At 35.5% G+C, this 26,573-nt stretch overlaps 1 protein-coding gene across 1 annotated transcript; it reads left to right on the top strand.

The window, feature by feature from the left end:
- The first annotated feature begins 939 nt into the window (after positions 1–939).
- Positions 940–26,573, top strand: LOC134855203 (chromatin assembly factor 1 p55 subunit-like). The gene is made up of 8 exons (XM_063871649.1): positions 940–968; positions 13,776–14,035; positions 16,695–16,908; positions 18,186–18,316; positions 22,736–22,885; positions 23,997–24,139; positions 25,075–25,264; positions 25,900–26,573. The coding sequence occupies exons 2-8, from the start codon at positions 13,843–13,845 to the stop codon at positions 26,154–26,156; spliced, it is 1,278 nt and encodes a 425-aa protein (XP_063727719.1). The 5' UTR covers positions 940–968; positions 13,776–13,842; the 3' UTR covers positions 26,157–26,573.

Here is a 26,573-nt window from a genome sequence, read left to right as displayed (position 1 = left end):
ACCATTTGTGGCTGACCACGCAGGGCAATAACTTTTATACAATCAGGCAGTAATTTCGACAGTTGATTGTTCCGGCGAAGAAGTCAATGTAGATTTTTTTGGAATCCAATATATAATTAGTGGTTAGAGGCCTGGTTATACTTGAATTGATACTGATGTTGAATTTAGTACGTTGAAAATTATACATTTTCGACGTATAAATTCACACTTTATACATTGCCGTTGAATAATGGGATGGTGTCAGAGCTCCCACAGTGGTTGCAATTTGGGCCTTTAAATGTGAATACTCGAAACTTCATACTTAACGAGATTCGACGATTCTTGTAATTTTATGTTAAATCTTCATACAACTTAGATTTTAAAGTTTCCACAAAATTTGAAATTGTGAACCCCGTAGTACTCTCAGAGGTTGCAAATCTTGCCTCAAAATCTGACTGTTCAAGTCCTTTTAATCCGGTATATGACGTTCTTATGATCTTTTCAAAATTTTTCAAACAAATTACATACAAAATTGAAATTCGCAACTCTGTTGTGTAAAGTGCTGTCAGACTTCTCTCAGGCGTTGGAAACTTTGCCTCGGATATGACTGCTAAAATCTTTTTAATTTCCGAGATATGACGTTTCTTATGATTATGTCAAAAATTTTCAGAAAACTTGATTTATCAAAATTTCACAATCTATCTATCTTTTATGCTTGTATTTGATATTAATAAATGCGGGCTTCACTATCTTTCCAAGTTTAAGCTTTCAACTTATTTTTTGCATGTTTCACTAAAGAAGTTTTCACGTTTAAGCTACATCGTAAAGTAAAATGTATATATTTTTTTCAGTTTTCAAGCTTGAATTCTGTGTTTAATTCAGTCATTTTGAAATTAGCGACCCGATTGTGAGATGCTTTCAGGATTTTCCAGGTAGTTGCGAGTTTGGCCTCCAATAGCCTAATTGTTGTGATAAACTTATTAAATAGAGGCAGTAAATGATCATGACTGATACCCAACCTGACAATATCCCTAATGCTGATGCTGATTCAAACAACATATTGCAAATGCATACTGAAGCTGAAACCAATACCGAAGATATTCCCGCACTAAGGTACCAAGGTATGACGCCCATCCCAAAGTCATGCAGTAAACGGGGATGTGCGGTGCTGAGCCTCATAGAACAGGAGACAACTGCTGATAACAACCTAGTGCAATTAATCCAAACTACCATCAAAACATCAATCAACGAAATTATCCCAATAATGTTTGGAAACCTGAAAAATGAGATGAAAGAGCTGATGAAGACTATGGTCACGGATGCAATGGAAGACATGAAGAAACAAATTCTCTCCGAAGTTAAAGCTCAATTATCTGCGTAAGAAGCACGCTGCTACCTCAAAAGTCTGTCAGAAGCTGAGATGGTGGAAAGCTACACTCGAAGAGAAAGTATCCGGATTATCGGTGTAGCGAGCGATACTGGAACGCAAGAATCCAATGAAGAGACAGCAAACAAAGTGATTAAAATTGCAAATGAAAATGAAATCGGTTCAAGCGTCAACAAGCAAGACATATCTGTTGCTCATCGCCTGCCGGGTCGGGGCACCACAAAGCCAATAATTGTTCGTTTTTGTCGCAGAACAGCTAAAATAGATATATTGAAGAAGAAACGCCAGCTAAATGAGACTGAGGGCATGAAAGAGGTGAAAATATTCGAAGATCTTACCAAGGCGAGACTCGACTTTCTAAAATTGATGAAAACAGATGAGCGCATCGCTTCCGCTTGGTCCAGAGAGGGCAATATATTTTTCCAGTACAGAAATGACAACTATACAAATAAAATTACTGGGCTCTATGAGGGTGGTCACACACTTGGTTACTATTATAATGATGTTATAAATTGCTTCACTGGTGTTTTCAACCAACCGGAGGCCCCCTCCGGAACCTAAATTTTCTGTGCTACATATAAATGTTCGCTCTTTGAAAGGTCATTTTAACGAATTGGAAGCACTAGTATATAGTCTTGAGTCTCCTCCCCCATTCTATGCCTATCAGAAACGTGGCTAACAGAAAATGATGATAATAAATGCTATCTCATTGATGGTTACAATAAGTTTGCAACATGCAACCGTAAAACTCGCGGAGGCGGAGTAATGATACAAATACACAAAGATTTCAAGCTTATAAAACAAATCAGCACAACCCTCGAGGAATGCATTCTAGTGGTTATTGAAAAAGATAACTACCAATTCAAAGTAGCAGTAATCTACAACCCTTCTAGAATTAACAAACTACGGTTCATAGATACATTCGAGAATTTTTTAGAAGAAAACTATTCGCCATCAACTCCTTTTATAATCTGTGGCGACATTAACATTGACATATCAAAGATTAATCAACTATCGAACAATTACATGAACTGTATTTTTGCAAATGGATTCGAACTAGGTGATACAAAAGCAACAAGAGTTACTCAAACATCAAACACTTGTCTAGATCATTTCATTTATCAAAACCCGAATGAAGCCTATCAACACACTTTAGAATACCAAAATTTCTCTGATCATTTTCCTGTCCTCTTGTAATGGACTCCACCTAGTTTAAAAAATGAAAAAACTCAGACTTTTCGTGACCTTAATTTTGTCAAAGATAAAGATAAATCCAATAAGTACATAAACTCATTGCAAATTGAACTGAATGAAAAAGAGTTAGAAATCTGCAATATTGCAGATCCATCAGCAGCATTTAACATTTTTTCTGCGGTTTTTAATAAAGTTACCACAAATTTTGCACCCATGCGGGAAAACACAATTACTGATTTAAAAAAACCGAAATGGTTCAACAACAAATTGAAAAATTTAAGAACCAAAAGAAACAGCACATCGTTCATGGAAATGTCAACCAAATAAATCCAATTTATTGGAAAATTTTAAGAACTTAAGATTTAAGCTAGAAAAAGAAATTAAAGGGGCAAAACGGAAGTTTTACCGTTACAAATTCTCTGCATGTATTGGGGACTCAAGACAAACATATAAATTACTCAATGATTTAAGTGGTAAAAATATATATGATGCAAACGTACCAATACTAGAGTCATGTCAGCAGCACTCTGTAACTCCATCAACTTTTGATGTTGCTGAACGATTTAATGTTTTTTTCTCCGAAATTGGCACTCAACTTAAAAAAGACATGGACTGTCTACCATTACCACCTCTTAAACAAGTGGGACACTCAATGTTTCTTTATCAGGTTACTGAACTTGAAGTAGAACAAATAATTAACAAACTTGATAATAAATCGTCGTCGGGTGATGACAATATTAATAACATTTTAGTTAAATTGTCGGTATCTGCTACCGTTCCGTTAATAAATAAATTGTTAATAAATAAATCCTTCAGCCAAGGCATTTTTCCTGATAAATTAAAAAGAGCAAAAGTCATACCCATGCATAAAAGTGGTTCCAGATTTGATGAGAATAATTACCGACCAATATCGCTTTTAATTGTCTGGAGTAAAATATTTGAAAGAGCCATGTACACTCGTATTTACAATTATCTTGAAAAATTCTCACTTATTTATAGTAGACAATTTGGGTTTCGGTCAAAGCATAGTACAATAGACGCACTCGTTGATTTTACTGAAAAAATGCGGTCATGTGGTAATCAAAATGTTGTTACTTTCTTTTTTGATTTGAAAAAAGCATTTGATACAATTGAACATTCTCTTTTATTACAGAAGTTAGAGTCCTATTGAATCAGAGGAATTACTTATGATTGGTTTGAATCGTATTTAAAGAACAGAAAACAACGTGTAGAAATAAATGGCGTTTCTTCAAACTGGTCTTCTATAAAATGCGGTGTTCCTCAAGGATCAATTTTGGGTCCCTTACTCTTTCTTATATATATAAATGACCTTCCTCATGTTTGCAAATCATCTGAAGTTGTCCTCTTTGCAGACGACACCAATGTCACTGCTTTAGGACAAGTAAATGTTGCAATTGAAAATGACATCTCTTACTTGAACTACTGGCTAAATGCCAATAAATTAGTTATTAATATGGATAAAACAGTACAAATGAATATTAAGACTTCCAATTCAATGACCTTTCAATTAAACAGCTGTGCTATTAAAACTGAACCTGTTTGTAAATACCTAGGGATATATGTAGACTCAAAATTATCCTTCTTTTCGCAAATTGATTATGTAAGAATGCGATTAGCGAAACAGTCAGGCATTATTTCAAAATTACGGTATTTTGCTCCACGTCATCAGCTTTTAGACTACTATCGAACTAACATTAAATCAACTATCCAATACGGTATTCTTGTTTACGGTTGTTGCAGCTACTCTTCTTTAATGCCGATTTACTTCAAAGAAAGATCTTAAAATTGATTTACTTCCGAAATCGTCGCGAACAATCGGATGACATTTTTATTAGAAATCAACTGCTAACCGTACACGAGCTTCATGTGTATGAATTACTAAAATTTGTACTCCGATCAGTAAACAAACTACACAGTGAGGATTTTTTGAATAATGTGTTTGAATTCGAAAATCCCATTAAAGTAACGCGTAGGGCTAATTTAAACCTCCTTAAAGAATCATTTAGAAAAAAACGATTTGAACGGCAATCAATTGCCTATCGGGGGTCTAGGCTTTACAACGTATTGAAAACTAGAGGCTTACTCGAAGATGGGATAGAAAATGCAAAAATTGGAAAAATTACAAGTTTTTATCATAAATTTAAGAATGGATACCTGCTAGGTAACAACGAGCTGGCAACTTTAGTTTTCAGTTTTTAATTTTTGTGTAATTTCAGTACCTTGGTTAAATGCTACAGGACAATCAACTATAGGTTGCGATTTATGTGAAAAAATATGACCCTCCAGAACTTTTTAGTTTAGGAGATATGGTCCTTTTTATGATTTTTTGAATTTTTTCTCAATAATTATTTTCCCGAAAACTTATAAAATTTTCTTCATTTTTTTTTTTTTAATTTTTGTTTGTTTTTTTGAAGCGACGTGTTCCCATGCCGGAGCATCAGCTGAACTGCTATAGGTAGCGCTATGAAGAACAATATGTTTTCAATTAGGTAAAAATCAAAATCACGTATTTTTTTGTTTTTTTTGTTAATTTCTTCATTAAAAAAAAAAACAAAAAAAAAAAAAAAACTTATTTTCTTTCTTTTGTTTGATGTTAATTTCAGTATGTGTGCTATATAAGGGCAACATTTATGTGGACCAATGGTCTCGTTAGTTGTCCATTCCGATGATAAATGCATTGATGAAATTACTTTTGTTTTGCTAATGACTATATTTATCAATCGGAAAAATAAATTCTTTCTTTCTTTCTTATTATGAATCCGATATTTTTTTAGCTTACGAGATACGACTATTTTTGCAACTTTTTCATAGATCAAAAAATCTTAGATAAAAAGCTTCACAAATTTTAAGTTTTTTAATTTCAAAAAAAATTGCCCGTATACTGATTTTATGTTATTTGAACTCAAGGGATCGAGCGCAGAGTTTGACCCGAATTTCCATCCATCCGACATTGGCATTTTCAGTAGAAGAGTATTCTGGTGGCCCGGTTTTGTTTGGTCAGTGACTTCTTTATTGTATTAGCAGATGTAGCCTCTGTCATCCGCCATCTACCGAGTTTTCCGCGATATTTTGAATAACTTATCGTCGATCATCTTTTTATAAAACTAGGTTCTGCCTGAATTTTTTTGTTGCTTAGGGCTCTTTGTTTTAAATTTTACTGATTCTGTAAAGTATACGCCAATGTAAACGACGTATGGCAAGTTTGTTAGCAACTAAGCACTTGATAACATCCAGTTGTCACATAACTTCAAGACAGCTACTGATGCCTTCTTTCCTTGTATAGATTTTAAACGTTTCTTTGATGGAATACCTGAAAATAATAGACGTCATAAGGGACGTCATTTTTGGTATGAAATTGATATGCAAAACATTGTCACCAAAAGGCAAAAACAATCAGTCGAAAGAATTCATGTAATAATCAAGCTGTTTTTTTTTCTTCTAAAAGACAAGACAGCATGATTATCATTGTAGTTGGCGGTAGTCAATCTACTTCTAGAATTTATAAATGTTTGATTCGTTTCTTGTGAAATGGGAAGTGGCAGCTCTGCAAGGGCAAGGAAGACTGAATGAGGGAAAGAACAGGAAAGACTTGAGTCAGTACTATCAGGGAAAACAATATAACAGAAGACTTCCTGGGTAGACAAATTGAGCCTGGGTTCATACCAAGGCTGAACTGGATAACATGATGTTACAATTAAATTTACATCTCAGCTCATCAATCTCCATTGTGAACCGAGGCGCGAAAGCACTAAATGAACAAAACGAGATGGGTACCCCAATAATAAAGACCAGCAATGGGGATGATGTTATTAGATGGAAAAAGAGCTTTCGGTTGGTGAAAAAAAAGCACAATTGTTCACCACACTTTTCAGTCAGCGCCAGGTGTAAAATGTACAAATCAATGGTCGTCCCAATCACATTAACTATGCATAGCACGCCTGGTAGTCCTCAAATACGGATAGAAAAGTAATTGAAAGCGTTCGGCGAAAAGCGGCGTATTGGGTACTCAGTTACTGCGAACTAAGAGCTCAGTTACTATGACCTATCATGAGCTTCACGAAGGGGTCAGGTCAGGCCATGTGGCCCTAGATTGCAAACAATGCATTTGTTTGAGACTTTTGGGTCAATCCTGTTTAGGTCTAGATTGGAGCTTTGCTGTACACTAGACCGAGCCCCACGTAAAATTCTGTGCTAGGCTTCGGTCGATGTTAAATTTCTGAAGTAAGTTATAACATCGAACGAAGGCAAAAGTAGCTCAGATCATTGCTTGTGGTCGATGTAAAAATTCTTTTGCTAGAAAGGGTTGGCTAAGCGTTTTTGAAAATAGTGTTTTAATGATAGAACACTGAATATGCGTTTGATAGTGTAATTGGGCTGTTCTTTTTGTTCCATCTTTCATTGCCAAATATTAGTTTAAAATGTCCGGTTTAAAGTAGCCCAATTTTTATGAAGTCTTAAGGAAAGCGAGCCGAGGATATTAACAAACAAACCTTTGTGATACCAGGGTCGGATCTATTATTTTCTTGAAGGGGGGTAGCGGATTTTTTGAAAAATTTTTAGTTCTAACTCATTTGTTTTCCGAGCGCTTCGAGAACACTATAAAGACCCCATTTTATCAAATTTTTATGCCTTTTTTGGTTTTTTGTAAGTTTTGACCAAAAATTGCGTTTTTGTGACGCGCGCTCCCCTCGTATTTAGCATATATTAATATATGTAAGAAAATTAAAGTTGATCGGCCGAAAATGGATATCATTACTCTTGCGATAAGCAAGGGTATTACAATCGGGTACTAGACTTTTTCTCGTTAACAACTTTGTTTGCAGGACTCATTTCATATCTCGTGGACTCCTTCATCTTCCGACATGCTCAACTTGATGAAAATTTCAATAAAACTACTATAGTTGAAGCTGTAATTAGGTAAAATCCGTTTCAGGTTGTAATTGTTTTTTCAAAAAATGTCGCAATTTTTGTGGGTTCGTGGTTTACGTCCTATTTTCTGTCGGTTGATTTGTTTTTTTTAAACGCGTTTTTTTTAGCTGATAGTGGTTTTATTTGCTTATTTTCTAGAGTATGTGTTTTGTTCCAATTTGAACAATTTTTTACCACAACTGAAAGTTCAATAATTTGTAAATTTACCAAGTTTGATATTTGGTTTTTTTTTCATTTTTTTAAAACATTTAAACAGTTTTAGCTTGTGTTGTGTCGGCTCAGTCAACTTTTATTGAATATTTTTGAGGGCAAATATATTTGCATGCGATCATGTATTTCAGATTCGATGGGTCGTAAAAATTTTTAAAACTTATGAAGTTTTTATGACAACAGTTTTGTTTTCGTCTCAAAAGGTTTCGACCAAAAATTTGTGGACGCTTGGTAATTGGTTTTCAATTCTTTTTAGGCGGTTTATGAACTTCCTTCTATACAACCTTGAAGTTTTTGTAGCTGTATCTTTTTCAACATTTCAAGATATTTATTCAAGTAATTTTTTCAAACTGTTTTTTTTTTTCAGAAGTTTCAAGTAAATTTTCAACTTCTTTTTCAGAAATTATTCGCCTCTGAGTAAAATAATTCCAAATGGTTTGGCTGGCGAGGAGGTCGAATCTCTGAGGGGGGATGGGGTAGGAAGGGCGTCCGCCAAAGCCTCTCCACCCATCCCCTCATCAAATCACTCCTTATTTGATATCATCATAAACAATTGTTAAAATAATATGCTCAATGCGATTAATGTTCTAAATGAGAGGTTCAGAAGATACTTATTCGAAAGTTCAAGATCAAAACATTCAAATGGTTTTGGATTGTTTTGTATGGGACTGTTTTTTAGAAATTTTTTCGATCTTTCGGACGAGATTGTTTTGTAGGGGACTGCTTTGTATATGCACCTGTGAAAGCCTGTAACTCAATTTCTGTAGTTCCCTGGTCTGATTTCGGTAGTCATTTGTCTTGTTTTTTTTCTTTTTTCAAACCTCTGTTTATCGTTTTTGCTGGTTTTCAGGAGCTTCTCATCAGTAGTAAGGTTTTTAATATGATAAGAATTGCTAAATTATATTGTTGCGAACTAGAGTCGATTATTTTAGTGCGCTCATTATACAACTGTTGATTTACCCATATCTTTTTTTTAAAAGCACATGGTTTTCTTTTTTTAAGCAAGAAGCCGTGTCCTGGCTGAGTGGTCTTAACAATCAATAATAAATATTGGTCCGATGATTCGGCTTGGAATTTGATGCTAGACGTTTTAGTTTCAAATTTTGCAAGGCTTTCCAAGCTATTAGGTTTCTGAGCAGGCGGATCTAGGATTTTCTTAATCTCGAGGAAAGAGGTGAGGGGGAGGGATTTTCAAAAAAGTTCCAAAAATTTTGTCTAACTTTTTTCTTGGTCGACCAAATTCATTTTCTGAGCTCTCCTAAATCACTATTAAGACCCTTTTTTGACCAAAAATTTCAATTCAACTTGATGCATTAAAATTTTGCGGCGTTTTGCTTTACCGCAAAATCATGCAGTAAGTTTCGATGTTTTTTCCAGACTAAACTCTACAGTGTTGCTAATACTTTCTTGTTTTTCCTCATTCAATTTAAATCAAAGATGTTTTTAAAAAATCTGTCTTGAGGTGTGACTTTTTCTGTCCATTATTCATTTTGACGTATTTTCAATTGGGTTCTAAACACGACTTGTTTGACATGTCAGTATGACGATCCCGCTGAGCAAATAAAAGAATTCAATCTGTCTGAATCGTGTCATACTTTCATTACATCTAACAGGTTTCCACTTTTTTTTGACATTTGTAAGGGTTTACAACACCTGTATGTTACGAACTACGTGGCAGATGATTGGATGTCGAGGCTTCGGGAGAACTTCACCACTGGAGAACAAGCCAGATTGAAATCGGCAGCATTTTGGTTTCCTTTGGATGATTGCCGAAGTGTGTCACACTGTGCTTGGACTATTTTGTCCTGCCATTCTTGGGTTTTATAAATTTATTCGACCCAAAAAATGTAAACGAATACAATATCAGGTAGAAAAAGCGAGTATAAAAATTTGCTAATCAGTCATTTCAACTGAAACGGGCAAGCTTTCAGTCTGTTTTTTCAGTTTTGAAGTCGAATCGATTTTTTTTCTGCGAGGGGCGCAAAGAGGGCGCTCGGAAAATGGCTTTTTTGTCGTCTCACCCTTCGTTGAAATGGTTCAAATTCAATGGCTGGGATGCATTACTGAAAAATACACTGAGCAAAAGCGACATTGATCGCTTGGATCAGTTGGAATCGCAGTTTCGATTATGTCTGAGGCAGTTAGACTCGTCGGATCCGAAGAAGGCAGTTCCTCTTCTTAAGTCAGATTTCACAATAAATCAGTAAAAACTGTTTTCGGATCTCTTTGCTACCCCCCTTCCTTGTTGCAAAAGGAGCCGCATCCGATAATAGGTGCAAATTCCGCTCAAATGCTTAACCGTTTGCATGAATCGTGGTTTTTGCAGTGTCAACATACGAAAAACGAAGTTAACACACGTTTTTTGACATCTTAATTTTTTTTCAGGAAAATGTCTTAGAAGTTGTTCACGCTCGAATTTGATTTTTTTGCGGTTTGATTTTTAATTTTCAAATCCATGAAATAACGAAAGTTGACCACAACAAATAACCAGAAAAAATGTTAACTGCTAGTTTCAATTTGGACTGAAGTTTCTGTTTAGTGTCGTAAGATTAGTCCGAGGGGCTCACTTATTGTTCCGACTTTCGATACGAAAGTAACGGAATATTTGCGCTCGGGGTGGGTTTTTTTCCTTCAAACAAATTTCGACTTTTTAGCTAGTCATTTTTGACGGATTTTTATTTACCTCGTTCGAAAGGTATTGTTGTCCTAAGGTTAATTTGAAAAAATATTTCACTTGTGATCATTTTTCGTAAGGTTATGAGGGTTTAAAGATTTTCATTTTGGCCAATTTGGGACAATTAACGCGCGATATATTTCGCGCTATTAACGCGTGAGCGGAGATTTAATCCGTCTTAGAATTCGTTCCAAATTGGTAGAAAGAAGCTTATTTGCCTTAATTGATTTGTTACAACGATCGAAGTCTTATCTTTTGTAGTTTATAAGGCGTGTGGGGGGATAATTTTCATAAATAAAATTCAAATTTAAGAAAAAAAAAATTTTTTCATTTAATTTTATTACATTTAATTTTTGGCTCTTTTTCCTTTTCCCCACTTCAGCGAAATTTTAATAGTATAATTTTGTTCACATCATCCTATTGTTACAAAAATTGGTATGCGAACTAATTAGGCTATGACAAACATATTTGGTCTTCATACTTAACCTTGTAAAACTCCTCGTTACAACATAAAATTGATGATATGTGAGGTGGGGGGAAAAGGAAAAAGAGCCTAGTTTTTTAATGTTGTTACTGCTCCATAAATTCTTAAAAGAAGTCAGAACATTCAGGGCTTCGCCCTGATACGAGCAGTCTTGTTGAGTAGTTTCTGTCCTAATACACCGTATGCTTGTCACGTTATCATTTTTGCGGTCAGATTCGTGCTAGTCGTTAGTCCAGTCTTGTTTTAGTCCTGCTCTCAATGTTTGTTGTCTCAATATTTCTGGTAAAAGCGAAATTAAGATGAGATCAACATTATTTCAATATGTCTTTCATGCCGTCTGGTCAATTAAACTGATCAGATAAGTATATTTTTCCGGATTTTTATATGATTCAATTGTTCCTGATTGGTAAGTTTTTACGCTTGTGAGCTGTAGCGAGCGTAGTGTAATAGTACGACTATTCTTTTTTTCCAATGGAAGTCGCAAATAATGGTCCCACTTCTGTTGGGATCATTACGGCTTTTGATAGCATGCGCTTTGACACTCGATTAGTAATAAGTTAACACATTTGATGTCTTTTCAACTCATCAAATGATCCGATATGTTTTAATTGTTCCTGATTAGCTAGATCTTACAATTGTGAGCTTTAGCGAGCGTAGTGTAAAAACAAGAGTATTTTTCCCCAACCTAAGTCGAAATGATGGTGCCAATTCTGTTGGAACCTTTACAGCTTTTGATAGCATGCGCTTTGACACTCGATTAGTAATAAGTTATCACAGTTGATGCATTTTCAATTCATCAAATGATCCGAAAAAAGCTATTTGTTTTAAACAACAGGACAATAAAAACCATATTTCAAAAATTTTCCAGCACAATATCCCGCGCATTTTTTAAAAATGCATACTTTATACATAATTTGGCTTTATATAGTTCAATTTATGACATGCAAAGTTAGTGCGGCTGCCTTCAATTTGTTATATTCCACAAATTATTACATGCAAATTGTGTCTTTTGGTATTTGGTGCTGCCACCTTAGCTGCATGGGATTGGAAATTTATTAGCATATGTAGCTGTTTTACTCGTGTTTTACTCGTCAAGGGCTCGTGGCGCAGATGTGAAGACAGGGAACTCTAAAAAATTTTCGTTTTCTAAGCTTATTTCTATCTTTTCTTATTTCACTTTATAGTGCTGCTTTTTTGTCATTTTCTCGTTAGTGTTTGCCAAGCGTAGCTTCGCCTCTGAGTAAATACTTTATATAGTCATAATTAAGTATATAAGAAGGAGGCTCAATTTTGGTTTATTTTTTGTGCAGTGTTTTTGAATGTTTTTAAAACGTTTTTTTTTATTATAGCCAATGAAGTACTAATTCAAGCTTCAAAACAACGAACGGCAGCAACTGACTTAAACTGAAGTTCCAATCAGTTTTCACTCGCGGAGTCCATGGCTAGTACAAAAAAATTATGCGAATGGTTTGAAGTAACTCCTATACATTGATGATGATAGATTTTTTTTCGAGTTGAATAAGCTGTGGGATAAGTTCCAATTTTGGGATCAGCTTTTATTTTAAGCCTTAGCACTTTTCAGAGTCCTTCCCACTTGGCCTAGAGGTAACACAGATGCCTTTGCATCGGGTTGGAGTCTCGGCTGGACCTTGTTTATTTTCAATTCAGTGAAAAATTTATTTGTTGATTTTTCGTTTGTTTGCTTATGTTCGTCTGCTTAGTTGCCATATGTTTCTTGAGCTGCAAGGAAGCTTGTTTGGTGCTGCAAGTGTTGTTAAATCATCCCTATAATTTGTAATTTTTATTACAACTTTCTGAAAATGGTCAAAAACTTGTAAATAGCGCAATTATTTATCCCAAATTGGCCTAGGCAGTTCAAAAATTGAACTCCATTACTGAGTGAAAAATGAGCACAGGTTAAAAATCTTTTAATTTTTGGGATCAAAGCAACGATATTTTTCAGACGGTGTAAAAATTTCTTAAAAAATGGCCAAATCAAACTTCATTAAATCTGGAGAAAAAACCAAAACCATTTGTCTTCGAAAGTCAACTATTATTTACGACGAAGCTTAACGCGTTGAAGGTAAAAACAGTTTATCTAAGATGAAGCTGCATTTTTTTTCCGCTCAATCCGTTCTTTTTCTACCATTGTAAATTAAAAAAGTGAACTACTGCTAAAACATCTATTTTGAATAAAATCGGTATATTTATTTTGTAATTTCATTGGCTTATTGGATGTTCTCTCCATTTTTCAAGCAGGAACTATTTCAACCAGATCCTACATAATCAAGATTATGTCTTTTTCTAATTGGCCTTAGCACCCTTAGGTTCGGATTTGAGTCTGATTGTATGTATGAAGTTGAAAGTTTCTTTCCGGGAAAAATTGAAATGCCAAACTTCCGTCTGTCTGCTATTTTTTGGCTGCTTAGTTGTAACATTGCGGATTCTTCTTGAGCTAATGGCATTTTTCATTGTAGTTGCAATCGTTGTTGACTTAATCGTCTTATGTGTTATTTTCCAACCCTGACTTTTTATGTTTTCCTTTTGTTGTGTTTTCACTAAAAGCTTTTTTTTGGTCCGAATGGTTTCAGCTTAAGTTTAACGGCTCATTCAACTTATTTTGTGTCATTAGAAGGACAAAAATTGGTTTTGTTAGTTAAAATTGTTCGGATTGTTCGTGGTGTAAAGTTAAAATTTTAAAAACTTAAACGCTTAATGTTTTTATGACTACATTTTCTTATAGCATTTTTTATTGCATGAATTGTCGGCTTAGTGGCCGCTCTATAAATACTTAAAGCTTATTTATAGCTGGTAGTCGTGTTTCTCGTACATTTCAGTGACAAAATTACCTACGGAAAAATAAGTAAACATAGCATCAATGAGTGAATGTTTTCAGATTCTGAGTGGTGTTGATCACACTTTATCCTTCAATTAAGTGACACTAGACAACTGTCAGCATCAGAAATGACGTCATCCGAAGTGAAATCGGAGACAAGTGCGACCTCAATGTCCTCGGATGAGATGAAAACTCTGGAGGACTTCAAAGTGTGGAAGAGGAATGTCCCTTTTCTATATGACATGGTCATGGCCCATGCACTAGAGTGGCCCAGTCTCACAGTTCAGTGGATGCCAGATGTGAACAAAACAGAACACTCAGGTTTGAATCCCGCTCGTGTCAAACTTATTTTAAGTTTTTCGAACCAAGTCCCATCAAACCGAAACCGTTCACTATTTTTATGTTGTTACTGATATGATGATATGATTGCCTGGTTAGTATGTAAAAACTTTCGATTGTTTCACCGTATGATTTATCTTCTTGCAAGCCCGAGACTTCAGAGAAATTTAGTTTTGATTGCTTTTAAAGGCCTCCAATTTTGGACGTCGAACCCTGAATCTTCTGTTCCCTATCAAAATTAGCTAACACAGTTGAAAATTTAACTCTGTTTGTTTTTCTCTTTTTGCAAAGTTAGAGGAGTATTCATTTACAGTTTTATAAAGAGATATTCTTTTTTAGCTGGTATGTCGCGATTAAAAAGCATGAAAAAGTCAAATGATTTTTTTTTTATATGAAAGTCCGTTGTTGAAAGTCCCTATGATTTGAAATCAATCATATGTTTGTTTAGGAAAGTGTGGCAAGATTTTCAACTTTGACATATTGAGTGTGTCAATATTCTTCAGCGCAAACTTATCATTCAATACTTAATTCAATTAACTACACAGGACTGCTTGTATCGGCGCGGAGCTCTGAATGTTCACTTAGAAGTATCTGAAGTGCTTTTTGGGTTTTGAAATGATAAAATTTGTCAATTTTTTGTAATTCTCATACGAGACGTTAAATACAATGTCTAATAGGGGAGCGGTGGTGAAGTGGTTACGTCTCCGCCTCTCTGTCGAAAGGTCGGATGTTCGAGGCCCACCATGATCCGTGCTCGTTGCTTGAGGGTGAAGCAACATTACCCAACCCAGAAAAATAATCTAGTAACGTTTTTTAATGATTGCTTAGTCGGCTTAACTTGCCGCTTACGTCAGAGGATGAGTCGAGCTACGTTTTTCAGACCCGAACCCGGTCTCAACCCGTTTATTTTACGACGTAACAAAACAATAATAAGTCCCAGAACTGAATTAGTTTTTTAAATTAACAGTCAGCGAACTCTCGTTTTTCGTTGCATAGCTATGTTGTTGCCTGTTAATTTGATTAATTACCACTGGTCTAGCTTCGGCCGGAAAATGGCCACGTTCACGTAAATAGCGCCAATAATTATCCCAAGTATCCCAAAGCAGTCCAAAACTCAAACCCATTACTTTAAGCAAATGGTCACAGGTAAAAATATCTTTTTATTTATGAGCTCAGTACAATATTATCTTTCGGACATGGCTACATGGCAAAAATGGCTAATTGAAAAGTAGTAAGCATCCGAGCTCACATATTACGTCACACATATTTCGTCAAACTGCAGCTTAAAAGAAGGTTAAATTTGGAGAAAATTTAATGTACCGAAGTTTCGAATCTAGCGGGAACCTTCTTATTGAACTATAAAGTTTCTGTTCAAAAAAACTTCAGTCTCTTTTGTCTCATTGTCTTGTTATTCGGCTTAGTTGACACATCGCAGAATTTTTTGTGCTCTAAGGAATTTTAATTGTTGCAAGTGATTTGGATTTATGCCTGTAATTTGTAAATATACTAACCTTGACTTCGTATATTTTCCTTTTTTCATTTTATTAGGCTAATAAAATGGTTTCGGATTGTTTTTCGGATTAGTGACCTAATTTTGCGTCGTTTGACGGGAAACATATTTTTACATCCCCTCTCCGAAAGAAAAGGATCAAAATAATAGATTTTCGGAGCTTTATAGCTCAAAACTTTTTCATGACAATGATTTTGTTTTCGGTTCAACTGGAGTTTACTCAAGTTTTGTTGGCTTAGTTGCCCCTATATAAATTTTTCTGAATACTTTTTCACGCCGGCTATTGTACTGCTAGACGTGATTTCCGCAAATTGAACATCATTCGTGTCAACATCATGAGTATTTTGTAATTGTTATTTTTATTTTTTTTTATTCAAGGGCTCTCGTTTGATTTTTTGTCTGCTAGCTTTTATTGTTTTTAGTCTGTGTGTATAAATGTATTTTCTGAAATTAGACCACCTGAACTTATTTCCATTTTGATCATGAAGTGATTGCTTTTAGTTTCCTTGTTAATGTAAATATAAGTGGGGTAAAGTTACAGGGGGTTGAATTTTACAAGGTAACAAAAGGTCGGGTGGGTTTGACGAATCCAGATTTAAAAAATGCTATTAGCTAATTGTTACACATGTGTGGCTGCATGTTTAAGTTTACGTATTGTTACACAAATGGTTACATTGAAAAATACTGATTCAAACTTGTTTAGGAAAACATGTTTTCAGTTTTAGATTACACCATGATTTGGAATATGCTTAAATTTACCCCATTTTTGTGCCAAAAAATAGAATTTTGGATCTACTTAACAATCTTCTCCACTTTCAAGAAAGGGTAGGATTGTTAAGTAGATCCAGAATTTTTGCTTTTTTATATCTCTAAATGAGTATGTTGTAACTTGATGATCTCAATTTAGTGCCTGTTTAGTTGGTGCCTAATTTTTGGCAATATAATATACTTTTTGGTCAGTGAATCTGAATGAAGTTTGTAGCCCTATTTTGATTTTTCTTTGTTGAAATACTTACTTATAAAAAACTGTGCCAGAAAATCTTAATTAACCTGACAGCACCATTATTTGCTCGAGTCAGTGGACGATTTGGCATTAATTATAAAAAGCACGACTTATGTTCATATTTCTAGACTACACTCTGCACAAGATGATTTTGGGCACTCACACTACAGATGAGCAGAACCACTTGTTGATTGCCAATGTCAAAATACCCACTGAGGAGGCAGTGTTGGATCTGAATGCTCAGGATGCAGCTATGGCCAACTATGGCTACTTCGGCCCCATACAAGGCAGACTCGAGGTGGTCCATAAGATCAACCACGAGGGAGAAGTTAACAGGGCAAGGTTTGTGACTTGCCATCGCCAATACTTACATATGTTTTTTTTTTCAGTTACTTAAACGGCGCTAGTTTCTAACTCTCGAAACGAGATCGGACATGAAAATTCTCGCACCTGATTGGTCGAAACCAAAAATATTGCCAAAATTTGTAGTCAGACTCTCACGGTTAATAATTTTTGAGGGAGGAACGCGCGCGACTACTCGGCGTGTTCAAATTATCAGATTTTTGCCAATTTTTAAGCCTTTTCAACTCACCACAAGTGAAGAGATTTTAAGGGATGGTATAAGTGTTGTTTTTTATCAATTTATCAAAGGTGTTTTTTGAGTGTTTAGTTCTTCAGGTTTAAGTGGGTTATGAGTAATTGATGGAAGTTTTTGAAGTAGCAGACAGTTGTTTTTTCTTCTGATCGATAATCCATGAAAACCGTTTTGTTTTCCTAATTCAGAACAAGGCTAAGATAATTAAGTGTTCTTAAAGTGAATAATTGCCGATAAATATTACCGAAAAGTACTTCTTGAACCAAATTTCTCAAGATTAAAAAGATTAAAGTCACTATAATTTTTGTTCGGTCGAAGGGAAAAAAAGCAATGGAAGAGACCTTTAAATGAAATCGAGTTCTTCTAAAACTGAGAAATATTTCCAATTTTGTAGAAAATAAGGGCCAAAATTAGGCTTATCTGTCCAATTTCTGACTTTGACCTAAAAATAAACAACCCAACCGCTATAAACGTCCTGAAATCAGTTGGAAAGCTATTTGGGAAATATAACATTGGCATAAGTTTAGCCGAATTATGACAACCGGAAGTATCCGATTGCTATGAGAGTATAAATTCCAAAAGTTTTTGTTCTCAACAGGTGTATGTAACTCGTTTCGTCAGTATGAAACTAAATAATTTTAAAAAAAAAAACAAGTTCTTTGATAATGAAATCGTTTTCTTCCTCTGGAAGTCACTATCTTAGTTGTTTGGTTTCTGAAATATTCTATTTGATTGTTTCCGAACCTTCGTTTCATCATCAGACAATTTTTTTTTAAAAGCCAATGAACCACATAAATTTCCACTTATTTACGTCGTGTGGTTTTTTTTTCAGGAAAAAGTCCTAAAATTTGTTCACGCTTAAGTTTGATTTCTTTTTCGCGGTTTGACATCTGATTTGTTTTCCAGTTCAATTCAGTTTTATTTGTTAAAAGGAAGGTCAATAGAAGTGTGCCATATAATTATTTGGTTTAAATGTTCGGATCGCAAGTCACCTCACAAATACTTGATGCGTTTCTGCTTGTAGGTACATGCCGCAGAACAGCAAGATCATAGCGACTAAGACCCCCAGCACAGACGTGTTGGTGTTCGACTACACCAAGTACCCCGCAGACCCAGAGCCCACAGGGGGGTGCACGCCCGACCTCAGGCTGAAAGGTAAAAGGAAAGGGCAGGGGATCAAGATAATAATCATAAATTTGTTTTGAAGGGAACTAATTGTTTGTTTACAAAATTGATTTAAAAATCCCTATTTGGAAGAACACCAAAAGGACAGGTAGCCGCATGGCCTTTTTGTATTAGATTCTGGGATTGGGTTAATTTGTATATATTTTTAAACACAAAAAAATTGTTCCATTGTAAACAAAAGATGAGGCTCTTTTCCTAATACGCCCCCCAACATTTGCATTTCAATTTTTAATGCTTATTGCAATAAAACGCCCAACTTCTGCAGTGCGTATTCTGCAGTGCGTATTCAGCTGATAGTTGAATCCGCAGAAAAAAACGGTTTCGTGGATCCCACTATAAGGCTGTTCTTGGATTTTTTTTGTGGCATGGAATCCAGAGACAAATACTTTAAACTAATGCTGCTCCAAACTCTTGCTAAAGCTGCTAAGTATTACACGTGTGCAGTGAATTCGACGAGAAGAAATTATTGTAGGATCCGCATCTGTGTTTGAAAGCATAATGGGCGACTTTTTGGTGAAACTTCCACTCAAAGTTTCACTAAAGTACATTGTAGTTCAATTAAAGTGAACCATTTGAGGTATAAAAATGATATTTTCGCTTGTGAGATAAATTTTCTGACTGAAGATTGAATAATTTTTTACCATTGGTGCGCGTGACACATGAAACTATCTAAATGGGATATCTTTAATGCTCTGAAAGACACGGGGAAGATGAAAATAAAAGATCAATTGCTTCAAAAACTACTAAAAATAATCCTAATTCCTTTTTTCTACGATAATTAAATAATTGTCATATTCCGCAGGACAATGAAACGGCATATCTGATTTAATTCCTCTCCAAACGTAATTGTAATTTTTCAGATCAAACTGTTACATCGATTCCGTTAGTGTACTCCATAATTTTTTCTAACGTTTGATCTTTAATGGAAAAAACTAAGATCAAAATGAAACTGGATTATAGTATAGTTCAAATAAGGAAATCATCGAGGTTTAAACACGTGCCGAAAAACAATTGTCTTATTCTTTTAATTTGAAAATTTCCTGAAGCCGAAACACGGAAAACTTTCAATGCCCAATTCAGAACAAAATTTAGCCACCAAATGTCTGGTATGGAATATTTTTGAGAACGTTGTTTCGAATCTAGATATATCTAATTGGAATGTTTCAGCACAATTGCAGTTTTTGGTTCAACTCCACCTTTAGTGTTTATCCCAAATGGTGAAACATTTCTTCGATTGTGAGATGCGGCTTTTTTTCCTGGAAATCTGGTGCAAATTTTGTTAGTTAGACGTGTACATGAAGGAGTTAAATGTGCCTTTTTGACGCTTTTGGTTAGCCACGCTTACTTTTTTTTATCAGGTTAACAACTTGTTTAACAAAACATTTGATTCGTGTGTAGTTGGCTTCTAATAAAATGATTTTTTTCTGGCTTCTCCGGCACGCTTAGTCTTAAGGTAACGACTACGCCTGGAATGGCAGAGATCCTAGGTTTGATCTCACTGGGAGCTGGTTTTTTCAAGCGGGAACGTTTGAGTTTCAAATAAATTGTTGGCCTATTGTTTGTCTGCTTGTGATTTGTCAGAACTTAGTTGCATCATCACGGTTTTTTTCTCAAAGCAATTTTCATTGTAGTGAAAGCCTTACCGATTTAATCCTGTACATTTGAATTTTACCAATCCAGATTTTATATATCTTTTTAAGTTTTTCTGCTTGAATTTTTTAAGTTCATCTTTTTATCGGCTTAGTCAAACTATTTTCTGTCATTTGAAGAGCAAAATGGAGTATTGTTGTTTTTTCAAAATCAGGTCGTTTTGGTGTTTAATCGCTCAGTTTTTTGCTGTTTTGTTTTTTATTTTAGGCTCAATGGGAGTTTGTTCATTGAATATACAAAGGGTTTACATAGGATTTTAATTATAAAAACTTTTTTCGGCTTAATTGCCGCTCGATAGATGCTTCTGATTGTTTGCTTAACGTGGACGATTGTGTTTCTGGGCGTGTTTTGCTAAAATTGACCATCATTTCCATTAATAGTATAAAATTTTAATAGTTCTGGTTTTTTCGATTTTTTTTTTCATTTTTTTCTGATAGCTTGCAATTCTATGCCTGTGTGATATCGCAAGTGTTTTGTAACCCAAGTCGCATAAATTAGTGCCAGTTTCTCAAAAGTTCCAAATTTAGTACCTATGTAGCTTGTATTTGGTAAATACAGTCAATATATTTGTCGCTGGTATTTGCATGATAGAATGCTCATTCAGCTCATTTGCTAAGACAGTAGACTTGAAAGCTGGAGGCAGTTGATGGCGTATGTTTAGTTGCCGTTTGGGTTTTTTAACCTTGTTTTCTTTCTTTTAATTTCTTGCTAATTAAAATGTCCCTTTTGCCAGTTTTTGCTTGTGGTTGCCAAGCGCAGCTTGGTCTCTGTGTTAAAATTTGCCATTGTATTCCATTTACAGTGGAATAACGTATATCCTTGTTCACAAATTCAGTTCCACAAATAGAAAATTCCGCAAATTGATAGTAATTCGTCTCAAATTTAGTCTGGTTGAGTAGATGTACAATACACTATTTGGGGCATCCAAATAGATGTACACTATTTGAGGCATCCGACTTTTTAAATACCGTCAAAATTTACGCTACAAGCATATGGCTGTAAATTTTGCAATCATTTTCGTCTACTAGCTTTTAAAGGCTTGTCGCAGGATTCCAGTAACCTACATGCACAATTTGGTGTTTCTTCACAGTTTTGCCTAGTAAATTCCACAGTTTTGCTTTGTAAGTTCCTCAGTTTTGCCTTGTAAATTCCACAGTTTTGCCTGGTAAATTCCACTGTTTTTTCTTGTAAATTCCACAGTTCTGCCTTGTAAATTCCACTGTTTTGCCTTGTAAATTCTACAGTTTTGCCTTGTAAATTCCACAGTTTTGCCTTGTAAATTCCACAGTTTTGCCTTGTAAATTCCACTGTTTTGCCTTGTAAATTCCACAGTTTTGCCTTGTAAATTCCACAGTTTTGCTTTGTAAATTCCACAGTTTTGCCTTGTAAATTCCACAGTTTTGCCTTGTAAATTCCACTGTTTTTCTTTGTAAATTCCATAGTTTTGCCTTGTAAATTCCACAGTTTTGACTTGTAAATTCCACAGTTTTGCCTTGTAAATTCCACAGTTTTGCCTTGTAAATTCCACAGTTTTGCCTTGTAAATTCCACAGTTTTGCCTTGTAAATTCCACAGTTTTGCCTTGTAAATTCCACTGTTTTTCTTTGTAAATTCCATAGTTTTGCCTCGTAAATTCCACAGTTTTGCCTTGTAAATTCCACTGTTTTTATTTGTAAATTCCATAGTTTTGCCTTGTAAATTCCACAGTTTTGCCTTGTAAATTCCACAGTTTTGCCTTGAAATGGCAACGTTGCACTAATTTTGTAATGAGATTTTACATGATAAGCAAATGTACACGTAGTTTTTCTCAGAGCATTTGTTCTTCATACCTTATATGGTAAAATAACGCATTCAAAAACAAAAGTATTTGAAACAACCGTGAAATAAGAAAGGTTAAATTTTGGAGCAGAGTCAGAATATAACTTCAAAGTGAATAAAAGAAATAAAACTGAGTCGGACACAAGTTAGAAGTTTCCCATCGGATTGGAGCTAAGGTTTAATTGTCTCCAGGTTTTCGACAATCTCTTGTCGAATAATTCACATTGAGAGCTCTGGCAGAAGGAAAGAAAAGCTCAATTTGCTATGTATTTTTCCCGAAACGTGTATTAGTGTAATTTTTAGAAGACCAACGGTCGTGTTTAGAGAGTCTTGCACAAAGTGTGCATTTGCTGCGCTTAATGTTTCACGTTAGCTCACTTCAACCAACATCAAAATATTTATCAAGTGTATGCCTTTCAATGGATGATTGGCAAAAATAATTAATTTAGGGGCATTTAATTTTTTTTGACTTCGAGACAAAAGTTATATAAACATCTTTTTGTATGCGGTTGTTGAATTCAAATTTTTTGTCGGTAGTAATTTTTCTGAGGTCAAACAATCTTTAGACTGTTTTAAATTGTTTTAAACGTATATCAATTTGTTTTTTTTTGTTTAAACAACATATATATGGTAAAGTACGGTCTGAGTTTCAATTTGAGACAAGTTTCAATTTGAGACAATTTATTTACAAGGAATAGGACCAACAAAAGAGCTGCTCGGCTCTTTATGGAGAACTGTTGTTGTGTCTCTGATTAAGACCTACATTTTTGATTGTATTTTTCTAGGCTTGCTAGTGTTGACCTTTAATCAAGCAATGAGCCCGGATCATGGTGGGCCTGGAACTTTCGACCTTTCGAAAGAGAGACGGAGGCTTAGCCACCTCGCCCTGTTTAATGTTATACTGTTCGTGTTCCCATTGCAGGCCACGAGAAGGAGGGCTATGGTCTGTCGTGGAGTGTGAAGTCGGTGGGGAAGTTGTTGAGTTCCTCGGACGACCACATGATCTGCATGTGGGACATCAACGGGGCACCCAGGGAGGCCAAGGCCATAGACGCCACCAACAAATTCACAGGTACAAATCATACAGCTATTTGTAGGTCCTGCTGATTTTTAAGGACAATTTATATAGGCCCAATTGATTTTGACGCACCGGAGATCTTAATCAGTTTCACTCAATTACGAAAAAAAGTGAGCCTAGTCTCATAAGATTTCAGAAAGTTGTATTTTTTCTACAAAAACTAGCAATTCAGTTTGCATGCAGATTAATTGAGCTAGTAAGCTACGAGGTTTTAATATACGAAGTGAATCGCTTAGGTGTTTTTTATTTTCAGTAGATCTTTTTAGTCTTTTGCTCACGTTCGTTTTTACGGAAGCAAGCTTAGTGTCATGTTTTGAAGACCACATTTTTTTCAACCCAACTTGCAATTAAAAGTTTTCTTTTGGTGGTTTTTTGCTGGTATAATATTGACAATTAAATAGCATCTGTCTCTTGATCTCCAGATCGGGGTGAGACTCCGACACTAGTGGAAATGTTTCTTAATTTCATTTCTTAAAATCAGTCCTTATTTCCCTTTAAAAAATAATGTTTTAAGCTACTTTTCGCCATTTTTTCCTTTTGTTTGCGAAGTGCTGCTTTGCCCCTGTTTTTTTTGGAAATTTGATTCAAAGAACCTTTACGCCTCTTTTCCAACACTTTCTTCAAGTGGAGCTCAAATTTATTTTTCCGTTAACGATTTGCTATCTTACTTTAAGTATGAAAACTCTAGGCTTGTATTTAAAGCAAGTATATCTTTATTATCAGGAATCCCATATATTTGTTCAAAGTAAAGTTTAGGCGAGATAGTTAAGTACCTGAAAGCAAGTTCTTCTTTGTTAGTAAAGGAAATAACAGGGACATGCATATTAGCATGTGTGTGGACTAGCAGGTCCTTGTAAAACAACGCGGTTGACTGGCTCACCATTACAAGATTTGTTTACTTAGATGTGCATTTTTGAATTGTGTGCATTTTGCCAGTTTTCACAAACCAAGTGAAATTTAAAGCTAGATAAATATTTTGACTCGTTTGTTTTTTTTTTGCTCTGAATGAACACATAGTAAAAGCAATTATCGCATGCTAATAGGCACACATGCTAATCGCTACGCGCCCGTAAAGAAGCTTAAGTGTTCAGAATTGTTTGTTCAGGCCATGAGTCTGTGGTTGAGGATGTGAGTTGGCACTTGCTGCATGCACATATCTTCGGCTCAGTGGGCGATGACAAGAAACTGCTCATTTGGGACTCGAGGAACAAGGGCAGCAAGCCCACCACCATCATAGACGCACACCAGGTGAGGGGAGAAACGAAATCAAATTTGTTTAAGTTCGCTTTTTAACGAATAGATTGAAATGAACCCGAATTGATTTCAATACAGTCCGTTGAAGTGATGAAATCTTGTTTTGTATCAGTTGCGTTAAACAGTCAATGAGAGCTGATAGATCCAATATTTGTAAAGTTGCACAGTAAGAAGTTATTGTTATAAAAATGCTGGCTGTAAGAAAAAGTTATTTCGCCTGCGATTAAATTAGTTCGTTGTTTCTGTCTTTCTGCATGAATATACCCAACTTAAAACGGAAAATAACGCAGAAGTGGATTCGTGTAAGCCCCCCCCCCCCCCCCCCCCCACTGTCAAGTAGTATCATTTTAACCTTGAGACAGTCTTTATGTAGTTGAAGTTAAATTATACCAGCCAAATAATATACCCCGCCAAGCGCAATGGCTTTTGGAACAGAAAAACAATGGCATAGTTCGTATTATTACCGTATATCTTAACTTGTTTTTAAACTAGTCTTTGTTTAGCTTAGAGTTTTACCCCTTTTAACTATTCAGCCTTTTTACTAGTCTTACTTTAAATATCTTATTGTACCCCCATCGTCTTAGTATTGTTGTTTAACCTAGGTTAATACCACTGTTTAACACCCTATTTCCATTTCCGCTTCGAGATGCGACCCCACGACCACCGAAAGGGTCCAAGAGTTCCACAGAGTTAATCCCAATTAGCTTAAGTTGATCATTCCGATCATGATAACTTACCAAACGATAGTTTTATTGGATCTCTTCAACTATATCCCCCTTTTGCAAAGGGGTGGGGGGAGAGATTCTGTACTAGTTATGAAATTCTCATATGCTTAACCTTTTTTTAATTTATTTTTGGGGGATATTCGTTACTAGGTACCTGAGGGGGGGGGGGGGGGTATAGTTAAAGAGATCCGTTTTATTTTGTAGGCCGAAGTGAACTGTCTGTCGTTCAACCCATTCAGCGAGAACATCTTGGCCACTGGTTCGGCTGACAAGACCCTCGCCCTGTGGGATCTGCGCAACCCCAAAGTGAAGCTGCACTCGTTCAACGCACACACAGATGAGATCTTCCAAGTGAACTGGTCCCCACACAACGAGACTATTCTCGCGTCCTCCAGTTAGTATACATTCTTATTATGTTTTTTTTTCCTATCACTGAAAGTGCGAAGGCACTTTGTATTCCGATGTTTCTTACGCCAAATCATCTACCACAAAGAAGTACCAGATGGAGTCAATTGATGTATCAATATTGAAGCCCCTCTTTTAGTCGGAATGAAGTTTGCGAGTTTGCTTCGACAGAATTTTAAGTCGGCTGGAGAATAGGCTTAAGTTACCATGGAACTCTACGCGATTACTTTTTCTTGTTTTCCTTCTGCGTTTTAATCAATCGAAATTTATCTCTCTTACGTTTTAATATTCTTATATTGCCAATTGTTCGGTTTTTTTGCGGTTAGTCGATAATCGACTAACACCTTGGTATGCAAGAGAATAACGATTTGATGCCATTTTTGTCATAACAATTAGTTAATAAACTTAAAAATTCGATTAATCTGATGCTGATTTCAGGCAGAAAACTTTTATACTTGTACCAAGATAATTCCCTCTATTACCTAGTAACAAACCATACCAACATATAAAGAACTAATTTAACGGTTAAGCATATGTGAAATTCGTACCTAGTAACGAATCTGCCTCTATTGCAACAGGGAAGAAATAGTTAGAGATGCACAAATTGAAGTGTGTTTTGTGTAGGCACTGACAAGCGACTGATTGTGTGGGACTTGTCCAAAATAGGTGACGAACAGACAGCCGAGGACGAGCAAGACGGACCCCCCGAGTTACTCTTCATCCACGGGGGTCACACGGCCAAGATATCCGACTTCTGCTGGAGTGCAGCCGACCCCTGGCTCCTCACTTCTGTGTCGGAGGATAACATTGTACAGGTGTGGAAACTGGCAGAACACATTTACGCTGACGATGACGGAATTGAACAAGACGTGAAACTTTGAACAGGATACGTGGAATGAAACTAAATTATGGACTTAATGCTGTCTTGATATTTTCAGGCTTATTGTGCAATTAGGAAAGTAAAGTAGGCGTGCGAATCTTTCGAAGAAAAAACTGGAATGATTCTTTTACAGTTTCTGAGGAAAGTTTACTGAATGAACAGACTTTAGTTCAATGAAAAAACGAGAAAAATTGAAAGTTAAGGTATGCTTGAATTGAATTTTTAAATAATCGCTATTCATAATGTTCAGTGAAGTATTGAAAAATATGGATTACTTTCTGTCGTTTGATGGAGCTTAATTCAGATAGGAGCGACAGCTTAAGTTTGTTGATTCGTGACGTTTCTTTGATTTGTTGATTTGTGAGCTGAACTGTAGTCTATTTTGTACTTTCGTTTTCTTAATTTATTTTTAAACCTA

This window comes from Symsagittifera roscoffensis, chromosome 10 (assembly GCF_963678635.1).
Source record: "Symsagittifera roscoffensis chromosome 10, txSymRosc1.1, whole genome shotgun sequence".
NCBI classification, from domain to species: Eukaryota; Metazoa; Xenacoelomorpha; order Acoela; family Convolutidae; genus Symsagittifera; species Symsagittifera roscoffensis.
Note: the sequence above shows the minus strand (reverse complement) of the source record. Positions and strands in the feature narration are given on the sequence as shown.

What these genes read in the sequence shown, in the direction of transcription:
- LOC134855203 (XM_063871649.1), top strand. Translation starts at nt 13,843, where the DNA reads ATGACGTCATCCGAAGTGAAATCGGAGACAAGTGCGACCTCAATGTCC. An exon ending in CGCCACCAACAAATTCACAG is followed by an intron (nt 22,886 to 23,996) that starts GTACAAATCATA and finishes TTGTTTGTTCAG; the next exon opens with GCCATGAGTCTGTGGTTGAG. An exon ending in CCATCATAGACGCACACCAG is followed by an intron (nt 24,140 to 25,074) that starts GTGAGGGGAGAA and finishes TTTATTTTGTAG; the next exon opens with GCCGAAGTGAACTGTCTGTC.